This window comes from Cetorhinus maximus, chromosome 2, assembly GCF_964194155.1.
Source record: "Cetorhinus maximus chromosome 2, sCetMax3.hap1.1, whole genome shotgun sequence".
Lineage (NCBI taxonomy): Eukaryota > Metazoa > Chordata > Chondrichthyes > Lamniformes > Cetorhinidae > Cetorhinus > Cetorhinus maximus.
In genome coordinates, this window is record NC_135880.1 from 156,545,124 (window position 1) to 156,564,279 (window position 19,156).

General features: G+C 43.4%; 1 protein-coding gene across 16 annotated transcripts in view; it reads left to right on the forward strand.

Moving 5' to 3' along the window:
* mpdz (multiple PDZ domain crumbs cell polarity complex component) overlaps window positions 1–19,156 on the forward strand; it is a 420,746-nt gene that overhangs the window by 83,240 nt on the left and 318,350 nt on the right. For all 16 annotated transcript variants that reach the window (XM_078570536.1, XM_078570535.1, XM_078570542.1 and 13 more), the window contains 4 exons: window positions 2,671–2,895; window positions 3,462–3,601; window positions 13,072–13,285; window positions 15,603–15,731. In XM_078570536.1, coding sequence (XP_078426662.1) covers window positions 2,671–2,895; window positions 3,462–3,601; window positions 13,072–13,285; window positions 15,603–15,731 — 708 coding nt within the window. The remainder of the gene's footprint in view (window positions 1–2,670; window positions 2,896–3,461; window positions 3,602–13,071; window positions 13,286–15,602; window positions 15,732–19,156) is intronic.

The following is a 19,156-nucleotide window of genomic DNA, read 5'->3' on the forward strand; positions in this document are numbered from 1 at the left end:
TCATAGAGCTGTAGACCATCTACAAGAGGCACTGCAGCAAATCACCAAGGCTTCTTCAGTTACATTTGGCAAACCTTCGATCTCTACCACCTAGCAGAACAAGGAAAGGAGGCACGTGGGAAAATGACTATTTGTGAGTTCTCTTCAAGTCACACACTATCCTGACTTGGAATTTTCTGACCATTCCTTCTTCATTACTGGGTCAAAATCCTGGAACTACCCAGGGGTTTACTTAAACCACAAGGACTGCAGTGGTTCAAGCAGGTACCAACACGATAGTGGTGTCACACATCATGACGTTGTCTGAAGATGTGACTTTATCTCCCCAAAGACTGTGTGGTGGTAACTCCTACCTGTGCTGTCATGGGCAGGTAGATTGGTGAGGAGAAGGTAGAGTAAGTTTTTGTCTCATGTAGGTTCTCTCACCATCTGCTGCAAGCCCAGTCTGGTAGATTTGCCTTTCAGGACATGGCCAGCTTAGTCAGCAGTGGTGTCACCAAGCCACCATTAGTAATGGGCATTGAAAACCCACCCCAGAGTGCATTTTGTACTCTTCGCATCCTCAGTGCCTCTTCCAAGTGGTGTTCAACATGAAGGAGTATAGATTCATCAGTTGAAGGCGGGTGATGAGCCAGAGCCTTCCTTGTCCATTTTTGACTAGATGCCATGAGAATTCATGTGGTTCAGAGTCAATGTTGAGGACTCTCATGGCCACTCCTGGTCGGTCTGTCCTGTTTTGTGGTGATGCAGGAGTCTGGGACATTGGCTGTAGGTTATGATTTTGAGAGTATTACTGTTGAACTGTTGCTAGATTAGTTTGTCAACTCTTGTCAGCTCTCCCGATTTTGGCACAAATCCCCAGATGTTAGTGAGGAGGACTTTTCAGTGTTGACTAGACTGGGTGCACCTTTGTCCTATCTGATACCTGGATTGATGTCAGGTAGCCCATCTGGTTTCATTCTTATTTGACTTTTCTGTAGCAGTTTGATATGACTGAGTGGCTTGCTAGTCCGTTTTAGAGGGCACTTAAGATTTAACCACATTTCTGTGGATCTGGAGTCACAAGCAGGCCAGACAGGGAAGGACAGCAGGTTTCCTTCTCTAAAGGATATTAGTGAACCAGATGGACTTTTTTTCCCCCTGTAGGAAAATGGTCATTATTACTGAGAGTAATTTTTTACTCCAGATGTATTTAATTAGTTGAATGTAAATTCTACCAGCTGCTGTGGTGATATTTGTACTCATGCCTCCAGAGCATTACTCCAGGCTTCAAGATTACTAGTCCAGTAACGTAACCACCATACTGCTGTTCTTGCATAGTGTGACTTGTTCAGGTAGTCAACAAGTGCAGCCTGGCAAGGCAGTGGAAGAACAGCAAGATGAGAGTGATGATGAAGGTTTGATTTCACGCATGCAGCAACCAGCTCAATTACTGGCACTGTGTATATCTCAGAAGATGGATTCGAGGAAGGATCTGCACATAATGAGCTACAGGGCTCAAGTTGGCTGCAGCGCACAAGGTGCCAGCTCGGTGGAGGGCAAGATTGCTCATGACATCTGCTGCAGAAGACTGGAATGAGGACTTTGAAAGGCAGAAACAGAAAGAAGAATGATGGCTGTATTGGTAAAGCTTGGTGCATTGGGAAACCTAATGGGAAGCTTGTCAGAAAACCCCTGTTCAATGTCAGGGAGCACAGAGTAGTCTGGCATGAACTTGGCTCAGGCCTTTGTGCAGAGCTTCCAACCCATTCTTCCCAGCATGGAAGAGATGACCAACTTCAATAACACACTTGTGGACTCGCTCATGATGCACAGTTTGATGGCTGAATCTTGACTTCCTTAGCAATGCAAACAGTTTCCACCAGAGGTTGAACTGCAGAAGAAGCTGGGACTGAAGTCATGCAAGATTAACTTGCTGCCATGCAATCTCAGAATGTTTTTGTGTAAGATCAATTTGCTGCTATGCAAGCTCAGACTGCTGCCATCATGGCTGCAAATATCAGTGTTCAAAGAGGTTTTCAGGGTGTCACAACAGTCCAGTAATCTGTGCCTCAGTAGATTACTAGAATTGCTGAAGCGTTGGCCTGCAGGAGTGGCAGTGACTCCATGGGGCATGAACCTGCTGTCCCCTCAGAATGACAGCATGTGTGCACATTTTTGCCTTTATTGTTGCCTATTAACAAATCAGCCCAGGCTGCTGCTGCCCATGCTGAGATGGTGCCTTCTGAAGCTCGGCCTTCTAAAGTCAGAACTCTTGGTTATCTTCAATTTTAAAAAAAAAATTACATTTATAGATATTTTGCTTGTAGCTTTGATTTTGGAGGTGAAAAGCAAGTAGATGTAGACGCACCCACGCACGGGATCTCTGAATGGAATTTAACAAAGAATGAACTAGTTTGCTTTGGATTAGTGCTTTAGTAATAGCAGCTACGTTTGGAATGGGGAGAGGAGTTTTGTTTGCTGTACTCAGATGAGCTTTGGTATTTGCACTTGGAATTTTTTGCCCAATGACACACATTTCTGTGCTAAATGTAGAATTCTCAAGGAATTTCTGAACCATGTGTGCTCTTAGTTTTTGTGTCAGGATATAGTGGGATTTTTGAATTTGTGCGCAATGGCTGTTGCCATTTGTCCAGTTACTTCTGTGACATTTATACTTCTTTTAAATAGGTGAACATCATGCCACCTGCCACACATCCAAGCATTGACCTTTCTCAGGCATCTGGCTCACCGGTTACTTCAGTTCCATCACCATTAAATGAATCGTACATGATAGCTCAACAGAATGGAAGTAAAGAAATTGAACATGAAATTGCAGTGCAGCCTGGCTCTCCTCATGTTAATGACAAACAGTCCAATGAAGAATTTGAGCTGATTTTGAGAAAAATGGCTCAAGTAAGAGGATGATTCAGTGTAATATTTCATTTCATTGTTAGACATTTAATGACCCATTTAATGTATATTGTTTCAAAATTATTTTCCAAATAACCTCATTTTAAAATGTTCATGCATTTACTGATTAAATAGTTTTTCCTGTTACCAAGTTTTTGATTTCTATTTTTATTATTATTGCCTTGTTAGTTGACCCTTGTAACTGGAAATGTTGAAGGAAAAGGAGACACTATTGACAGCAGTTTCACTATTAAGTATTCCCTCATCTTTTGAAATGAAGGTGTTAACCTTATACCTGTTGGGTGATTCTGTTTTCCTGCCATTCCAAATGTCAGTTCACATCTTGAGCATTCCACTAATGAGGCTTGTTTGAAATGGCTCCATGCATGAGATTGATCTGAACATGACCAAGCTAAAATATATCCTACAGTTGAACACTGCTTTACCATTAACAAATTTTAAATATAGGTGGACATATCCCTTTTGAAGAACTTTTGATTTGGATATAAATTTTTGTGTGGTAGAAAGGATACTTCTGCTAATAATGACCAGAATCTCCCTCCCACTAGGGCCGCTCTATTGAATACATAAATCTGATGAAACCTGCCAGTGATGGTTTGGGATTCAGTGTTGTAGGACTGAAGAGTGAACAGAAGGGACAATTGGGGATCTTTGTCCAGGAAATCCAAGAGGGCAGTGTGTCAGCAAGGTAAGAATTTTTAAGAGGTTGCCTTCAACATTAGATCTGCTTTTCCCCATATGTGTATCATAACTACTGACTACTAGTTCTTAAAAATATGCTACTCCTGTGCTCGTCAAATTTGCTGAATAACCACCCGAATGATATAACTGGAATCTCAGTGATTTTCTGTATTGGTATTTTAGGAGTTATAAATACTTAAAGCTGTTTTTTGTAATTAATTTTCGACTGATTGAGATAAATATTTCACTCCATAATTTTGTCATCTTACTTCAGATCTCTGCTAGTTTTGTTCTTTGCCCCTATTCCTTTCTCTGAAGGACTTCCATAAGGCTTAGCTGCAAAATAAAAAAAAAATCACACATTCAGGAGCCAAATTGATAGCGACTTAATGCAGTTAATAGTTTGTAGTAGGGGTGGCAAAAATTGCTGAAAAAGTGGAAAAGAAGACTTATAACCAGGGTTTCAAATAGTAACCATTGAAACACAAATGTGAAGTTGAACATAAAATAAATTCTAAAGTGACTGCAACAATGAGTATTGAGATAAGGAAATGCACTTCTTCACTCTCAATCTTCCACATATTATTGGAGTGGGTTGGCTATAGACCACACTGGCCTGTGATTGAAATCACTTAAGAAATTACCTGTGATATTTTAGGTGCCATATTTTTAGGAAGGTCACCTCACTTCTATGAGGTATGCAAGATTTGGCATTGACTTGAAATGTTAGTTCGTTTTTTTTCCCAACTCAAAGGAAATATTTATTCTCGAGCTGTTTTTAGTTTGATGATTTTTTATCAGTTTTTTTATTCTTTTCAGCACTGGTGGATTGCAGGAATAACCTGCTTTGGTTTTGAGCACTGTGAATTAATACTTAAGGTGCATATTTTCCACGTGTGGCACTTTTTTTTGTGGTGTCTGCTGTCGTTTCTTCGCTTGCATTAGACAAGATTGTTTTCGGAGATTAAAGTCTAGACTTTGAGAGACTTTACCGCCACACTTCTATGGAATTAGGCTGTTTATACCTGTTTTTGCTGGTCAGCTCATGAGGTTACTTTCAGCTGTAGATTTTGTCAGATGTAAAGAGATGAACATTGCATGCAAGTTTAAGCCTATTTTCTCTAAGTTTAGGTGAATGAGAGGTGATCTCGTTGAAACATCAAATTCTTAAGGGGCTTGGCAAGTTGATGCTGGAATGATGTTTTTCTTGGCTGGGGAATCTAGAGCTAAGTGTCATAGCATCAGAATGAGGGGTCAGCTATATAAAGGCTCAAATAAGGTGAATCCTTGGAATTCTGTATCCCAGAATTATGGAAGCCCTGTAGTTGAGTATATTCAAGTCAGAGAACAGTAGCTATTTAGATACTAAGGGAATTGAGCAATATAGGAATAGTGTTGAAGATGTAGCAAGGGGCCAAATAGCTGTTCTTACTTCTTATATTCTTATGTTAAGTCAAATTTAACAACAAGGGGACAGAATTTTTGAAAATCCTTTAAGACACTCAAGTTTTGCCTTTCATTTTTAGTCCCCTACTCCTCAACCTTGGAAAAGATTAATGAAGAGGAAAGCCAAATTGCAGGTATAAGAGTGCAGGTAAGTAATAAAGCAGCATGGCACCTAGCCCACTCCATTGCCATATGATGGCTGTAGAAGTGGGGCAGATGCTCAATTAAGTTGCAAGTGGAGTTGCTCTCTGTGCCACACCAGTTGGGCCATCATCATAGATCGGAAGTCTTATTACCAGGAAACATCTATCCTAATCTTACGGTGTAAGCACACCAATTTAACTTGAGTTTACTTGTGTGCATTTGGCTGCTTCTTTGGTTCTGAGTCCAAGACTTTTCCTCTTTTTCTCCTCCATCTTTTTTCCTTCCTTTCTCTTTAGTTGCTCTACCCTCTCTCTCCTTCCTTTCCCTGTTCTTGGGCACTCTGCCCTTCCAAATCTCTACCCCAAACTTTCAGCACTGCTCAACATTCCAACTCCCCTGCTACTGCCCCAGACTTGCCTCCCTCTCGGATAAACCTATAGCTTCCCTTGGTGCCTCTCTTGGCATCTTCTGAAGGGCCCATTGTGGCACTCGGCTGCTTTTTTATGAGCAAGCATCTCATTTGCCCATCCTACTCTGGCTGATTTTGCTACCCTGTGTGCCCACTGGGGGCCAGCCTTCCCAATCTCCTTTCCCTCCCACTCACCCCTTAACGTTAATCCTGTGAACTGTACCAGTGAATTGGCTATCATTGTCCCTCTCTGCATCTCCTTCCAGAACGTCCATTCACTTGTTGACAAGGCCCTACCATCTATCAGCTTGTTGTGAATGATTGCATCAGCAAAATAGCCTTGACTATATACCTTCCATACCCTGCCCAGCCCAAACGACCGCAATGGTGCTGTAGCTCTTATCACCAAATCACACCTTAGCCTGTCCTCATATTCCTTTTATACTTTCTCCCCTTTGAGTGTCTCGCCTTGTTTTGCCTCTCTCGCCGCTCATTTGAAATCCTCATTTTTCAACCCTCTATCCAAGAACCACACCTTCTCACAGACATCTTCACCTTTTTCCCCTTTTAGTCTCTGCATTGAGCGATTTCTCATCCTTGGTGATTTCAACCTCCATTTAAACTCCTCATGCTCTCTTTCCTCACTGATGATACCCATCTCTACTTGATCGCCACCTGTCACAAACCCTTCACTGCCTCTGATTTGTCACACTGTCTGACATCCAGGAGTAGATGAACAACAATTTTGTCCAACTAAATGTTGGGAAGACCAAAGTCTTAGGCCCCCACCACCAACCCTGTTTTCTAACTGTTCACCCTATCCAACCCCCTGCCAATTGAAGTAAGTTAGTTTGACCCTGAGATGAGCTGTGAAACATATGTCTGCTCCTTCAAGAAGACTGTCTACTTTCACCTCCATAATGTTGCCTGACTTCCCACCCACCTGAGGTAATGTGCTGCTGAAACCCTCATCCATGCCTTTGTTACCTCTCCTCTAGAATTGACTATTCCAATGCTTTTCTGGCAGGCCTCCCATCTGCTACCCTACATGAACTTGAGCTCATCCAAAACTCTTCTGCTCTTATATTAATTGGCCCAATTCACGTATCACCCCTGTGGCTCCGGTTCAGCCACAGCTCGATTTTAAAATTCTCATGCTTGTTTTCAAACCTTTGGCTCTCTCCATTCCAGTAACCTGCTTCAACCCTGCAACCGTCAGATCTCTGCCCTTCTCCAAATCTGCCAATTGCGCATTCCCAATTTTGATTGCTCCGCCAATGATGGCCGTACCTTCAGCTGCCTGGACCCTATGCTCTTGAATTTCATCCCGAAACCTCAATACCACTTGTCTCTCTCCTCCGTTAAGATGTTCATTAAAATTTACCTGTTTGACCAAGCTTTTAGTCATCTGTCCTAATATGTCTTTAAGTGGAACAGTTCCAATATTTTGTCTGATAATACTCCTGTGATGTGCCTTGACATCTGACGCATAGCAGGAATTCATTGTTCATTGAAATTTCTGGGTTGGAAAGCCTTTAAGGAGTGAAACTGCACAGCTGCTTTCCTAAATACGTGAAAGTCTTGTGTTCACAGGACTGTTTCTCAGATTGTGCCTTCACGGCTTTACAGGTGATTTCCAACTTTTTGGAAGTCATTTCACCTATCTTGGACTTCACTCATCTGGACCTGAACTTTCTAGCTGTCAGCCTTCACTGCAGCAAGGAGCAGCTTAAGCAGCTCTATCTTGGACCTCTGTTGAGGAACAGGAACAGCAACAACAACAACAGAAGGAATAACACCAGCAGCAAGAACAATTCCAAGCAGCAGCATTTCCTCAGCTGCGTGCTGCTCCACAGGAGAGGGGATGAACACAGAGCTCCAGCTTGAAGAGAGGTGAAGCCGCAGAACAGTGGTAGAGAGACAGAAGATCGGCTTTCTAGACATAGTGGATCACCAGTGCTTCAGGAGGTACAGATTTTCATGGCACGTAGTTGCTGCCATCTGCTGTCTCCTGGAACAAGATCTCTTTTCCAGTGACCAGGTGGACATGCACTGCGAGTGGCATCAAGGTCACCACAACACTCAATTTCATTGCCTCCGGCTCCTCCCAAGGATCTTCTGGTAGCATTTGTAGGATTTTACAATCTGCTATCCATAAGTGCATCTCCCATGTGACCATTGCGATGTTTGTCAGTGCTGTCATTTATATCCACTTTGCTGTTCATGAGGACAGTCAGAACCAGAGGGCTTTTGCTTTGCTACATTGGCTGATTTCCCAAAGGTAAAGGGAAACATAGACTACACACGTGGCAATCAAAGTGCCCTCATTTTCTACCAAAAATCTATGTCAATCAGAGGATTCCTCTCCATCAGTGTTCAGCTGAAATGTGACGACCAGAAGGTTTACATGCATGTATGTGCAAGATATCCTGGAAACTGCCATGATGCATTCATTCTGTGCCAGTCACATCTCCCACAGATCTTCATATTTACAAGTAAAGTTCAAAGAGCGGGTTCTTGGAGTTGAGACTACCCTCTAAAGAACTGTGAGGAGCTCCACCACTGATGCAGAGGAAAGATGCAACCAGAGCCAGATGAGCTCAAGGGTGTTCATAGAGCAAACCATTGGGTTGCTGAAGAAGTCACTCAGATGCCTGGATAGATCTGGGGGTGCCCTTCAGTGTATATCAGCATGTGTCTCCAAAATGGTGGCGGTTTGTTGTGGACCGAGCTGCAAAATGAAGAAAATGAGCATTGCTCTGCATCCTCGGAGGAGGAGATGCCTAAAGCCACTTATCCAACTACCAGAGAAGCCAGTGACTGACGGTTCAGGCACTGTATAAAAAATGGATGTCTAATGACCTCATAAACGCTTAAGAAATTAATTGAATATTATAGAAAAGGTGCTCTCTTTTTCTGTCAAGAGAATTTAAGATAGCCTGCCGGGCTGACACAGAGACATTGCAGGCCTGTTATCACTACCAAGAGCATGTAGCACAGGGCCTGGTAGAAGACATTTCTAAGCCTGATTCCTAAACAAGAGATAAGCTGTGAGATGATTTTGTGGACTGATGAAGAGAAATAGGAGGGATTTACTTTGTATATCTGTCCCTTGCTAATTGGACAATTGAAGAAATGTTTGGCATGAGACACCCACCAGCTCCCTAGAAATAAGTTATATATGAGGGAGGGAAGACTTTGGATGGAAAGTAGCGGTCCGAGATCAAACACCCTGGTTAGCTCAAGAAGGCCAAGAATGGAAGAGACCGTTACTGCCAGCTGTAGAGATCAACATCACTCACTTCGTCAGCCCGCTCGTCCAATTGGTTGACAGTTCAAATGGAAATGTGAGGAAGTGCCTTGAGGGGGAGGAATGAGTGGAACTTCAAGGTGTGTAAAAGTAGGGAACTTCAAGGCTGGTAAAAGTAGGGGAAATCCCAAGATATTCTATAAATATATCAATGGGAAGAGGCTAACCAGGGAAAGAGTAGGGCCCATAAGGGACCAAGGGGCAATCTATGGGTGGAGCCAGAGGACATCGGTAGCGTGTTGAACGAATACTTCACATCCGTCTTCACCCAAGAGAATGAGGATGAAGGTAATGAACTCTGGGTGAGAGACTGCGAGGTTCTTGAGCAAATTGATACAGGGAGTGACAAGGTATTGGACGTGTTGGCAGGCTTAAAAGTGGACAAATCTCCAGGTCCGGATGATTTGTGTCCCAGACTGCTGAGGGAGGCAAGGGAGGAGATTGCAGGGGCTCTGACCCAAATTTTTAATTCCTCTCTGGCCACGGGGGAGGTGCCGGAGGACTGGAGAACAGCTAATGTGGTTCTGCTATTTAAGAAGGGTTGTAGAGCTAAGCCAGGGAACTATAGGCCAGTAAGTCTAATGTCAGTGGTAGGGAAACTATTGGAGAAAATTCTGAAGGAGAGAATCTATCTCCACTTGGAAAGGCAAGGTTTGATCAGGGATAGTCTGAGGGAGGTCATGCCTAAAAAATTTGATTGAATTTTTTGAGGAGGTGACCAGGTGTGTAGATGAGGGTAGTGCAGTTGATGTAGTTTATATGGATTTCAGCAAAGCCTTTGACAAGGTCTCACATGGGAAACTTATAAAGAAGGCAAATACACATGGGATACAGGGTAATTTGATAAGGTGGATTCAAAATTGGCTTAGTTGTAGGAGACAGAGGGTGATGACAGAAGGATGCTTTAGTGACTGGAAGCCAGTGTCCAGTGGCGTACCACAAAGATCTGTGCTGGGTCCCCTATTATTTTTCCTTTATATAAACGACATAGCTGACTATGTGGGGGGTAGGATTAGTAGGTTTGCGGATGGCACAAAGATTGGCTGGGTGGTTAACATTGAGGCTGAGTGTCTTGGGCTACAGGAAGATATAGACTGGATGGTTAAATAGGCAGATAAGTGGCAGATGGAATTTAACCCTGACAAATATGAGGTGATACATTTTGGAAGGAGTAATTTGACAAGGAAGTATTCAATGAACGGCATGACACTAGGAAGTTCTGAGGAACAAAGGGACCTTTACGTGTGTGTCCATAGATCTCTGAAGGCTGAGGGGCATGTTAGTGGGGTGGTGAAAAAGACATATGGAACACTTGCCTTTATCAATCGAGGCATAGATTACAAAAGTAGGGAGGTCATGTGGATTTGTATAGAACCTTGGTGAGGCCACAGCTGGAGTACTGTGTGCAGTTCTGGTCGCCACATTATTGGAAGGATGTGATTGCACTGGAGGGGGTGCAGAGAAGATTCACCAGGATGTTGCCCGGGATGAAACATTTAAGTTATGAAGAGAGGTTGGATAGACTTGGGTTGTTTTCGTTGGAGCATAGAAGACTGAGGGGTGACCTGATCGAGGTGTACAAGATTATGAGGGGTATGGACAGGGTGGATAGGGAGCAGCTGTTCCCCTTAGTTGAAGGGTCAGTCACGAGGTTCAAGGTGAGGGGCAGGAGGTTTAGGGGGGATGTGAGGAAAAACCTTTTTATCCAGAGGGTGGTGACGGTCTGGAATGCACTGCCTGGGAGGGTGGTGGAGGCGTGTTGCCTCACATCTTTTAAAAAGTACCTGGACGAGCAGTTGGCACGTCATAACATTCAAGGCTATGGGCCACGTGCTGGTAAATGGGAATAGGTAGGTAAGGTGTTTCTCACGTGTCGGTGCAGACGTGATGGGCTGAAGGGCCTCTTCTGCACTGCGTGATTCTGTGTGTTGGTCTGAGCAGTGATGTACAGAATGCTGGGGGCATCAGAGTGTGGAGGATCGTAACTGAGTGTGGGACGCCATTCGTCTTTCGTGCCCTCATTAGGTCGTTGAACCTCTCGTGGAATTGTCTTCAGGTTCGGGGGACCACACTTCTGCTTGCTTGCATGCCTGTTTGGTTTGAAAGGCTGGCCTCTTCCTCCTGCACACAAGAAACAATGCAACAAATTGTATGGATATGGGGAAAGAGCAGGGAAGTGGGACTTAATTGATATTTGAAAGAGCCAAATGTGGACTCGATTGGCTGAATGGCCTCCTTTGATGCGCTATTTTACGGTTTGGCATTGAGGGGCACATAGATGATTTATGAGCTTGGAATAATATGGGATGCTGCGATTAGTGAGAGCTTCAATTGAAACATTTGTTCATCTAGCCAATGGCTGACTTTCTGGAAAGCTCTTGTTTATGTTTACATTGTATACAGATTGCAATGATTCTTTAGACACTTTTGTTACTCGATGAATTTATCAAAATGTGTAAATATCACAGCATAATTATATAAATACCAAGTCTAATCATGTCAAATTTGTAAGAAAAAACATTCCAAGTATGGGCAAAATCAAATTTCAAGATCGTGATTGGATGTAAAAATTACAAAATTTATGTAGTCCATCTAAAAACTGCAAGTGTTGTATTGAGTTTTAGAAGCAGTTCCTTTGGGGCTTGTAGAAGCAGCCATCTATTTACATTACAGCGCTGCTTTTGTCAGTGCAGTGCTGTAACGGAAGAGGTATTAGAATTGCTGAACAATAAGTGTTATAAGGTTTAGTGTGACACGTCAGTTTGTTACATATATTTTGCTAGTAGATTTTTAACTTTTTATTGTCTTTTCTTTTTGACGACCTAGTTAGATATTGTGTAATATAATGATCTGTAAGAAAGAGATTGAGTAAGTTTTCTTTTCATAAGAAACCGCCAACTCCAGCATGATGTCACCACCAAACACATCTTCCCTTCACCCCCCCGGTGGCATTCCGTAGGAATCGTTCCCTCCGGGACACCCTGGTCCACTCCTCCATCACCCCCTACCCCTCAACCCCCACCTATGGCACCTCCCCATGCAAACGCAAAATATGCAACACCTGCCCCTTTACTTCCTATCTCCTCGCCGTCCAAGGGCCCAAACACTCCTTTCAAGTGAAGCAGCATTTCACTTGCATTTCCCCCAACTTAGTCTACTGCATTCGTTGCTCCCAATGCGGTTTCCTCTACATTGGAGAGACCAGACGCAGACTGGGCGACCGCTTTGCAGAACATCTGCGGTCTGTCCGCAAGAATGACCCAGACCTCCCTGTTGCTTGCCATTTTAACACCCCACCCTGCTCTCTTGCCCACATGTCTGCCCTTAGCTTGCTGCATTGTTCCAGTGAAGCTCAACGCAAACTGGAGGAACAGCACCTCATCTTCCGACTAGGCACTTTTCAGCCTTCCGGACTGAATATTGAGTTCAACAACTTTAGATCTTGAACTCCCTCCTCCATCCCCACCCACTTTCCGTTTATTCCCCCTCCCTTTTGTTTTTTCCAATAATTTATATAGATTTTTCTTTTCCCACCTTTTTCTATTATTTTTAAATGTATTCCACCCATGGTTTATTTCACCCCACCTCGACTAGAGCTACCTTGCTTGTCCTGCTCTCCAATCTTAATTAGCACATTCTTTTAGATAATATCACCACCTTCAACACCTTTGTTCTTTTGTCTATGACATCTTTTGGTTATCTCCTCCTATCACTGCTTGCTTGTCCCAACAACCCCACCCCCCCCAAACCAGCTTATATTTCACCCCTCTCCTATTTCTACTTAGTTCTGTTGAAGGGTCATGAGAACTCGAAATGTCAACTTTGTTCTTCTCCGCCGATGCTGCCAGACCTGCTGAGTTTTTCCAGGTATTTCTGTTTTTGTTTCTTTTCATAAGCACTGGTGTTGGTCAGTACTTGGTTACTGAAAGGTGTGAAGTTCACTGTAGGCTAGGCAGGTTGAATTGTTTGTTTTGCTGCCTTCCTGCTTGTGATGTTTTAGTTTACATTGGAATTTGAGTATTTGAGCCACAGCAGACATTCATAATCACCATTTTTGTTGCTGTTGTTAAAAACTATTTATTGAAGTTAATTAAGTAAGACTGAAATCATTAAACCATGGTGTGGAATAAATAAAATTAAGTATTCCATCTCTACACTCTATTGATAGAGATGGCAAACTAAAGGAATCAGACCAAATCCTAGCTATCAACAGACAGCTCCTAGACCAGACTGTCACCCATCAACAAGCCATTGGCATCCTGCAGAAAGCCACTGAGCAGATCCAGTTGGTGGTTGCCAGAGGATCCATTCCACATTTATCCAGTCCAGTAGTTTCACGTACACCATCGGATGCGAGTACACTCTCTGCACATTCTTCTATTGTAAGTACAGCATACTTCAGAGTCTGAGTAGATGTCAATGGCATGTCTAAAGTTAAATAGAAAGCGAGCATTTGTTTTAGGTTGCCTAAGGCACAAGAAATGCGTATATGTTGTATATGGTCTAATCTACTTAAGTGAACAGTACTTATAGGAAAATACCGTGCTCCTCATTTCTTTGGAATGTTTTTATTGAAGTGATTTTACTTAATTTTGTATATATTTTGAGTAATCAGTTGATTAGTTCTTTCACATTAATTCTCCTAAAGTAATTTTCTGCTAAGTGTGCTGCATTTTCACTCTAATTATTTGGGATACTTTAGTCCTGTCAGCCTAGCTTTTTAATTCTGGTTTGTTTTAATTGCTGCAAATGGTTTTCAACATCATGCTTATAAAAGGAAAATATTAATCACATTGCTAGAAAGGAAAGAAATGTTGCAACTGAGAAAATCAGCAGGGGTGAGGATCTGAGAGCAGGGCACCTTTTATTCTACTGTGCCCTTACCCCCACTCCCAACCCCAACATGACCACACTGTGCCTTTTTGATTGCAGAAGGTGAGTATAGTGAGAGCAACAGAAATTTAAAATGTACTTCATATTCATAAATAAACTTTTAGATTTTTGGCATAGTTTTCTTCTGTATATTTCTAAACCCGCTAGCAATCTTTTGAGAGTGCTAATTTTGAGGAATGTATGTTAGGAATGTGTGTTTGGTAATGGTATGAAATGGCTACCAATCCTGTTCACACCTATATAGGTTTCGATTGAAATTGGAGCTCCCAATATGAGCAATCATGTCTGTTCTATGTTGCAGTTGCTTTGTGTACTAACATGAGGTACACTGGCACCTTCATCAAGGCACATCTATTCAGAAAACCAATTCTTAAAAATACATTTTGTGTTTGTTCCATAGTATATTTTGCATACTGTTCCCACCTGATCTAAGACCAGTTATCACCATCCTCTTTTTAAACCCACTGTTAATCCCTTTATTCAACTCTAAGCTTTGCTTTCTTGTCAAAAACACAATTATGCTCCTATTCAAGACCTTCTAGTTTGGTTCTGCACCACACATAGCATTGACACCTTACTGGTCAATGTCACAAATAACATATTCTGTTAGTGTGTGGCTCCTTGACCTCTTTCTCGTCTTAGACACCATTTATCATTGCGTTGTTCTCAGGGTTTCTTCTCTGTAGTGTACCCCTACAGCACCACAGTCTCCGGGTTCTGCTTGTACCTCTTGCAACTACATCACCTCCAGCAGATTCTTCCACGCAACCTTTGCACCAAGGATGCATTCTTGGTCCTCTCTTGTTCACAGGGTACACATGGCTATCTTTCATATGTATGCTAATAGCATCCAACTGTAGTTGTATATAGTGTGTAAATTGTGTAAAAGTAACAATTCTTCTATAAATCCAGAAGATGTTGGTATAATCACAACTGCTTGAGTAACAGCAAGACATGGGTGGGCCAACATTCTATCCAGCTTTATGTTGCCAAAGCCAAAACCATCCTCTTGAGCTTTTGCTAGCTGAGACCTTGCATTCATCACTCATTCCTGCTGCTGCCTGAGTTTGAAGATGCAGAACCGTAGTGTACTCTTTGATCTTAGACTTCTCCGTGTCAGTGACTCTGTTGCCAAGGCCACTTTCTTTCACTTCTGCAACATTGCTCCCCTCTTTTTCTGTGCCTCCATGAATCACTTTCTACTTCCTCCTCCAGCAGGTGTCTTGGCTGAGTTTTTTTTTAGATAGTATATTCTGAAAAATGTCAATTTGCATATATATTTTATCCCATCTGGTTCCCCTTTAGGGAAGGAAATTTGCTGTCCTTACCTGGTCTGACCTACATGTAACTCCAGACCCACAGCAATGTGGTTGACCCTTAAGTGCCCTCTGAAATGGCCTAGCAAGCCACTTAGATCTGAAGGGCAATTAGCGATGGGCAATAAATGCTGGCCCAGCCAGCAACGCCCATACACCATGAACGAATAAAAAAAAAGCTGTGGTACAATTTGATTACACGGTGCTTGCAGCAGAGTTGTATTGTTGCATCACTTAGGTTAGATGTTTTATATTTTGGCTGCTCTGCTTTTCCATGTCTAAGACTGATGTGTCATGAGAATGTCAACTATTTTCCCACATAAACTTGAAATGGTTAGTTCCATAAATGAGTTTTTCAGAGAGGTATACTTTTATTCATTATGATCGGTAGCTGTCATGCTATCTGACTTTTTATTCTTATTTGTGTACTTTAGTGGCATGGAGTTGTGTTATAAAAGCAAGCATTGCAGACTCTCTTTATCCCCAACAGGTCCATTGGCAGCTTGTTGAGACTATCGAGCTGGTGAACGATGGCTCTGGTTTGGGATTTGGAATAGTAGGTGGAAGAACAACTGGTGTTGTTGTGAAGACTATTTTACCTGGAGGAGTCGCTGACCTGGTAAGGAGCTAAAAATACTGTTGGTTGCTTTACTCAGTATCTAATTTTATCAATGCTGTTCATCTTTGTAGTGTTATTGGGAAGATAAGTGAATAGATTGTAGAACTTCCACTGACTCTTAGGACAGAACTTGAACTTCCAAGGGATGGCGAGGTTGGCTGGTGGTGGTGAGTTAAAGCCCCGAAATAGCACCTGCCCAGGAGCCCAACATAACCCCCTCCAGGTTTAACCTGGATGGACTTGCAGGTGTGCTGTTGGGTACATAATTAAAATATTCAAAATGTCAATTGAGAATTCAACCTAGCATTCTGACCTTAATAGCCAATGTATGGGTTTCCCAAGTTAGAACTGGCCAGGGTCAGCAAGGTGACAGCAGAGTGGGGATTCGCTGACCAATGAAACATGTGCTGGAAGGCCTTTAAAGAGTGAAATTCCATAGCTTGTAGCCAGCCTTAATGACAGGCTTATGCCTACAGGAGTTGTTCTGAGTGTCTGATTTCATTGCTAGGATGGTAATTTCCAACCTTTTGGAAGTAGTTTCACCTACCTTGGAGTTTACTCACCTTTATCTCAATTTTCCTGCTCTCAACCTTTACTGCAGCATGAGAGCAACCTTTGCAGCAGTAGCGTCTCAGAAGTTGCCTTCTTTACAGCCACATGCCATTCCATATACAGAGGGAATGGGCGCAGTACTCTAGCTTGAAGGCAGTGATACACCCAGCAGAGTATACTGACAGAGGATAAACTTCCTCAATATAATGGAACAGTAGTGCCTCAGGAGGCTCAGGCTTTTGCAGTAGGTCATTGTGAACATCTGTAGCCTCCTGGAAGAAGATCTTTCCAAGAGGGCACAAGATCCCTATGGACATCAATATCATCACAGCCCCTGAATTTTTTAACCTCCTGCGTTCTTCCAGGGGTTTGTTGGTGAAATCTCCCAGATCTCATCAGCTGCCCACTAAGTTCATGACTCAAGTCACCGATGCCATGTTTGCTAAGGCTGCCACTTATGTTACCTTTACCATGGGTGCGTTCTGTCAAACACAGAGGGCTGTCATTTTTACTGCAATGGCTGGATTCCCACATGCAGGGAGTCTTCATTAATGGCAAGGGATTCCAGTCCCTTAATGTTCAGATAATTTCTGATCCCTGGAAGGTGATCTTGGAGGTCTGTGCTGGATATCCAGAGAGCTGCCATTTTTCTTTCATTCTGTGGTGGACACTTCCCACAGATTTTTGCTCCTTGATACCTTCAGTGACACCATTAGTGTCAGTGGCTGGCTCCTTGGAGCGCTACCCTCTGAAAACATGGCTGAATACTCCTGTAAAGAACCCTACCAGTGAACCAGAGGAAAGTTACAGCAAGAGCCCCATCCTCAATGATAGGGGGAGCCCAGCACATCAGTGCAAAGACAAGGTTGAAGCATTTGTAACAGCCTTCAGCCAGAAGTCTCGAGTGGATGATCCATCTCGGCCTCCTCCTGAGAGGTTGCCAGCATCACTGATGCCAGTGTTCAGTCAATTCAATTCATTCCACTTGATATCAAGAAATGGCTGAAGGTAGGCACTGGATACTGCAACGGCTATGGACACTGTCAACATTCCAGCAATAATACTGAAGACTTGTTCTCTAAAACTGGCTGTGCTCTGAGCCAAGCTGTTCCAGTACAGCTGCAACATTAGCATCTACCCGACGATGTGAAAAATTGTCTTGGCATGTCCTGCCCACAAAGCAGGACACATTCAACCCGGCCAATTACTGCCCCATCAGCCTACTCTTGATCATCAGTGAAGTGATGGAAGTGGTCGTTGACAGTGCTATCGAGCGGGACCTTCTTCAGAAACAATCTACTCGCTGACACTAAGTTTGGGATATGCCAGGCCCACTCAACCCCTGACCTCATTACAACCTTAATTCAAACATGGACAAAAGAGCTGAATGTAAGAGGTGAGGTGAGAGTGACTGCCCTTGACATCAAGGCCACAATTGACCAAGTGTGGCACCAAGGAACCCTTGCAAAGCTGAAGTCAATGGGAATCAGGAAAAACTCTCCAATGGTTGGAGTCATACCTTACACAAAGGAAGATGGTTGTGATTGTTAAAGGTCAATCATCTCAGTCTCAGGACATCACTGCATGAGTTCCTCAGGGTAGTGTCCTAGGCACAACCATCTTCAGCTATTTCATCAATGATCTTCTGTCCATCATAAGGTTAGAGGTAGGGATGTTCGCTGTTGATTGCACAATGTTCATCACCATTCGCGACTCCTCAGACACTGAAGCTGTCTGTTCCCATATGCAGGAAGTCCTGGACAACATTCAGACTTGGGCAGATAAGGGCAAGTAACCTTCACGCTGCACAAATACCAGAAAATTCCCATCTCCAACAAGAAAGAATGCAACCATCTCCCCATGACATTCAATGGCATTACTATCACTGAATCCCCCATTATCAAGATCCCAGGCGTTCCCATTGACCAGAAACTGAACTGGACCAGGCACATAAATACTGTGGCTACAAGAGCGGGTCAGAGGCTGGGAATTCTGCAGCGAGTAACTCACCTCTTGACTCCCCAAACCCTGTCCACATCTATGCAGCACAAGTCCGGAGTGTGATGGAATACTTTCCAGTTGCCTGGATGAGTGCAGCTCCATCAACAGTCGAGAAGCTCGACACCATCCAGGACAAAGCAGCTCGCTTGATTGGCATCCCATCCAGCACCTCTAACATCCAACCCCTCCACCACCGACATACAGTGGCGGCAGTGTGTGCCATCTGCAAGATGCATTGCAGTAACTCGCCAAGCCTCCTTCGACAGCACCTTCCAAACCTGCAAACTGTACCACCTGGAACGACAAGAGCAGCAGATGCATGGGAACATCACCAACTGCAAGTTCCCTTCCAAGCTGCACACCATCCTTGGAAATATATTGCTATTCCTTCACTGCTGTTGGGTCAAAATCCTGGAACTCCCTCCCAAACAGCACTGAGAGTGTAGCTACACCAAATGGATTGCAGCGGTTCAAGAAGGTGACTTACCACCTCCACTGAAGGGCAGTTAGCAATAGGCAATAAAAATGCTGGCCTCGCCAGTGATGCCCATGTCCCGTGAAAGAAAAAAACTCTATCTAGGTCCTGGACATCACACTCCTGCTGCTAACATCCTCCATAACTTCCAGCCACACCAGTTTAGTTTGGGTGATTGGCATTTTTCTCCTGACCACCTGCTTTCTGGTCCTCACTGCCCTCACTGCCTGCTTTAAACCAAGATCCTTCATTCACACAGAGTGTGGGTTATCTTGAAGTTCAGAGTCTGTCATTGTTGGGAAACCCGGAAGTGAGATGCTAATGCCGTGGCTGAGTTAAAGAACCAAGGCAAAGCCCACTGAGGGAGCAGATGGCTTTCTGATCCGCTACCTGCCTC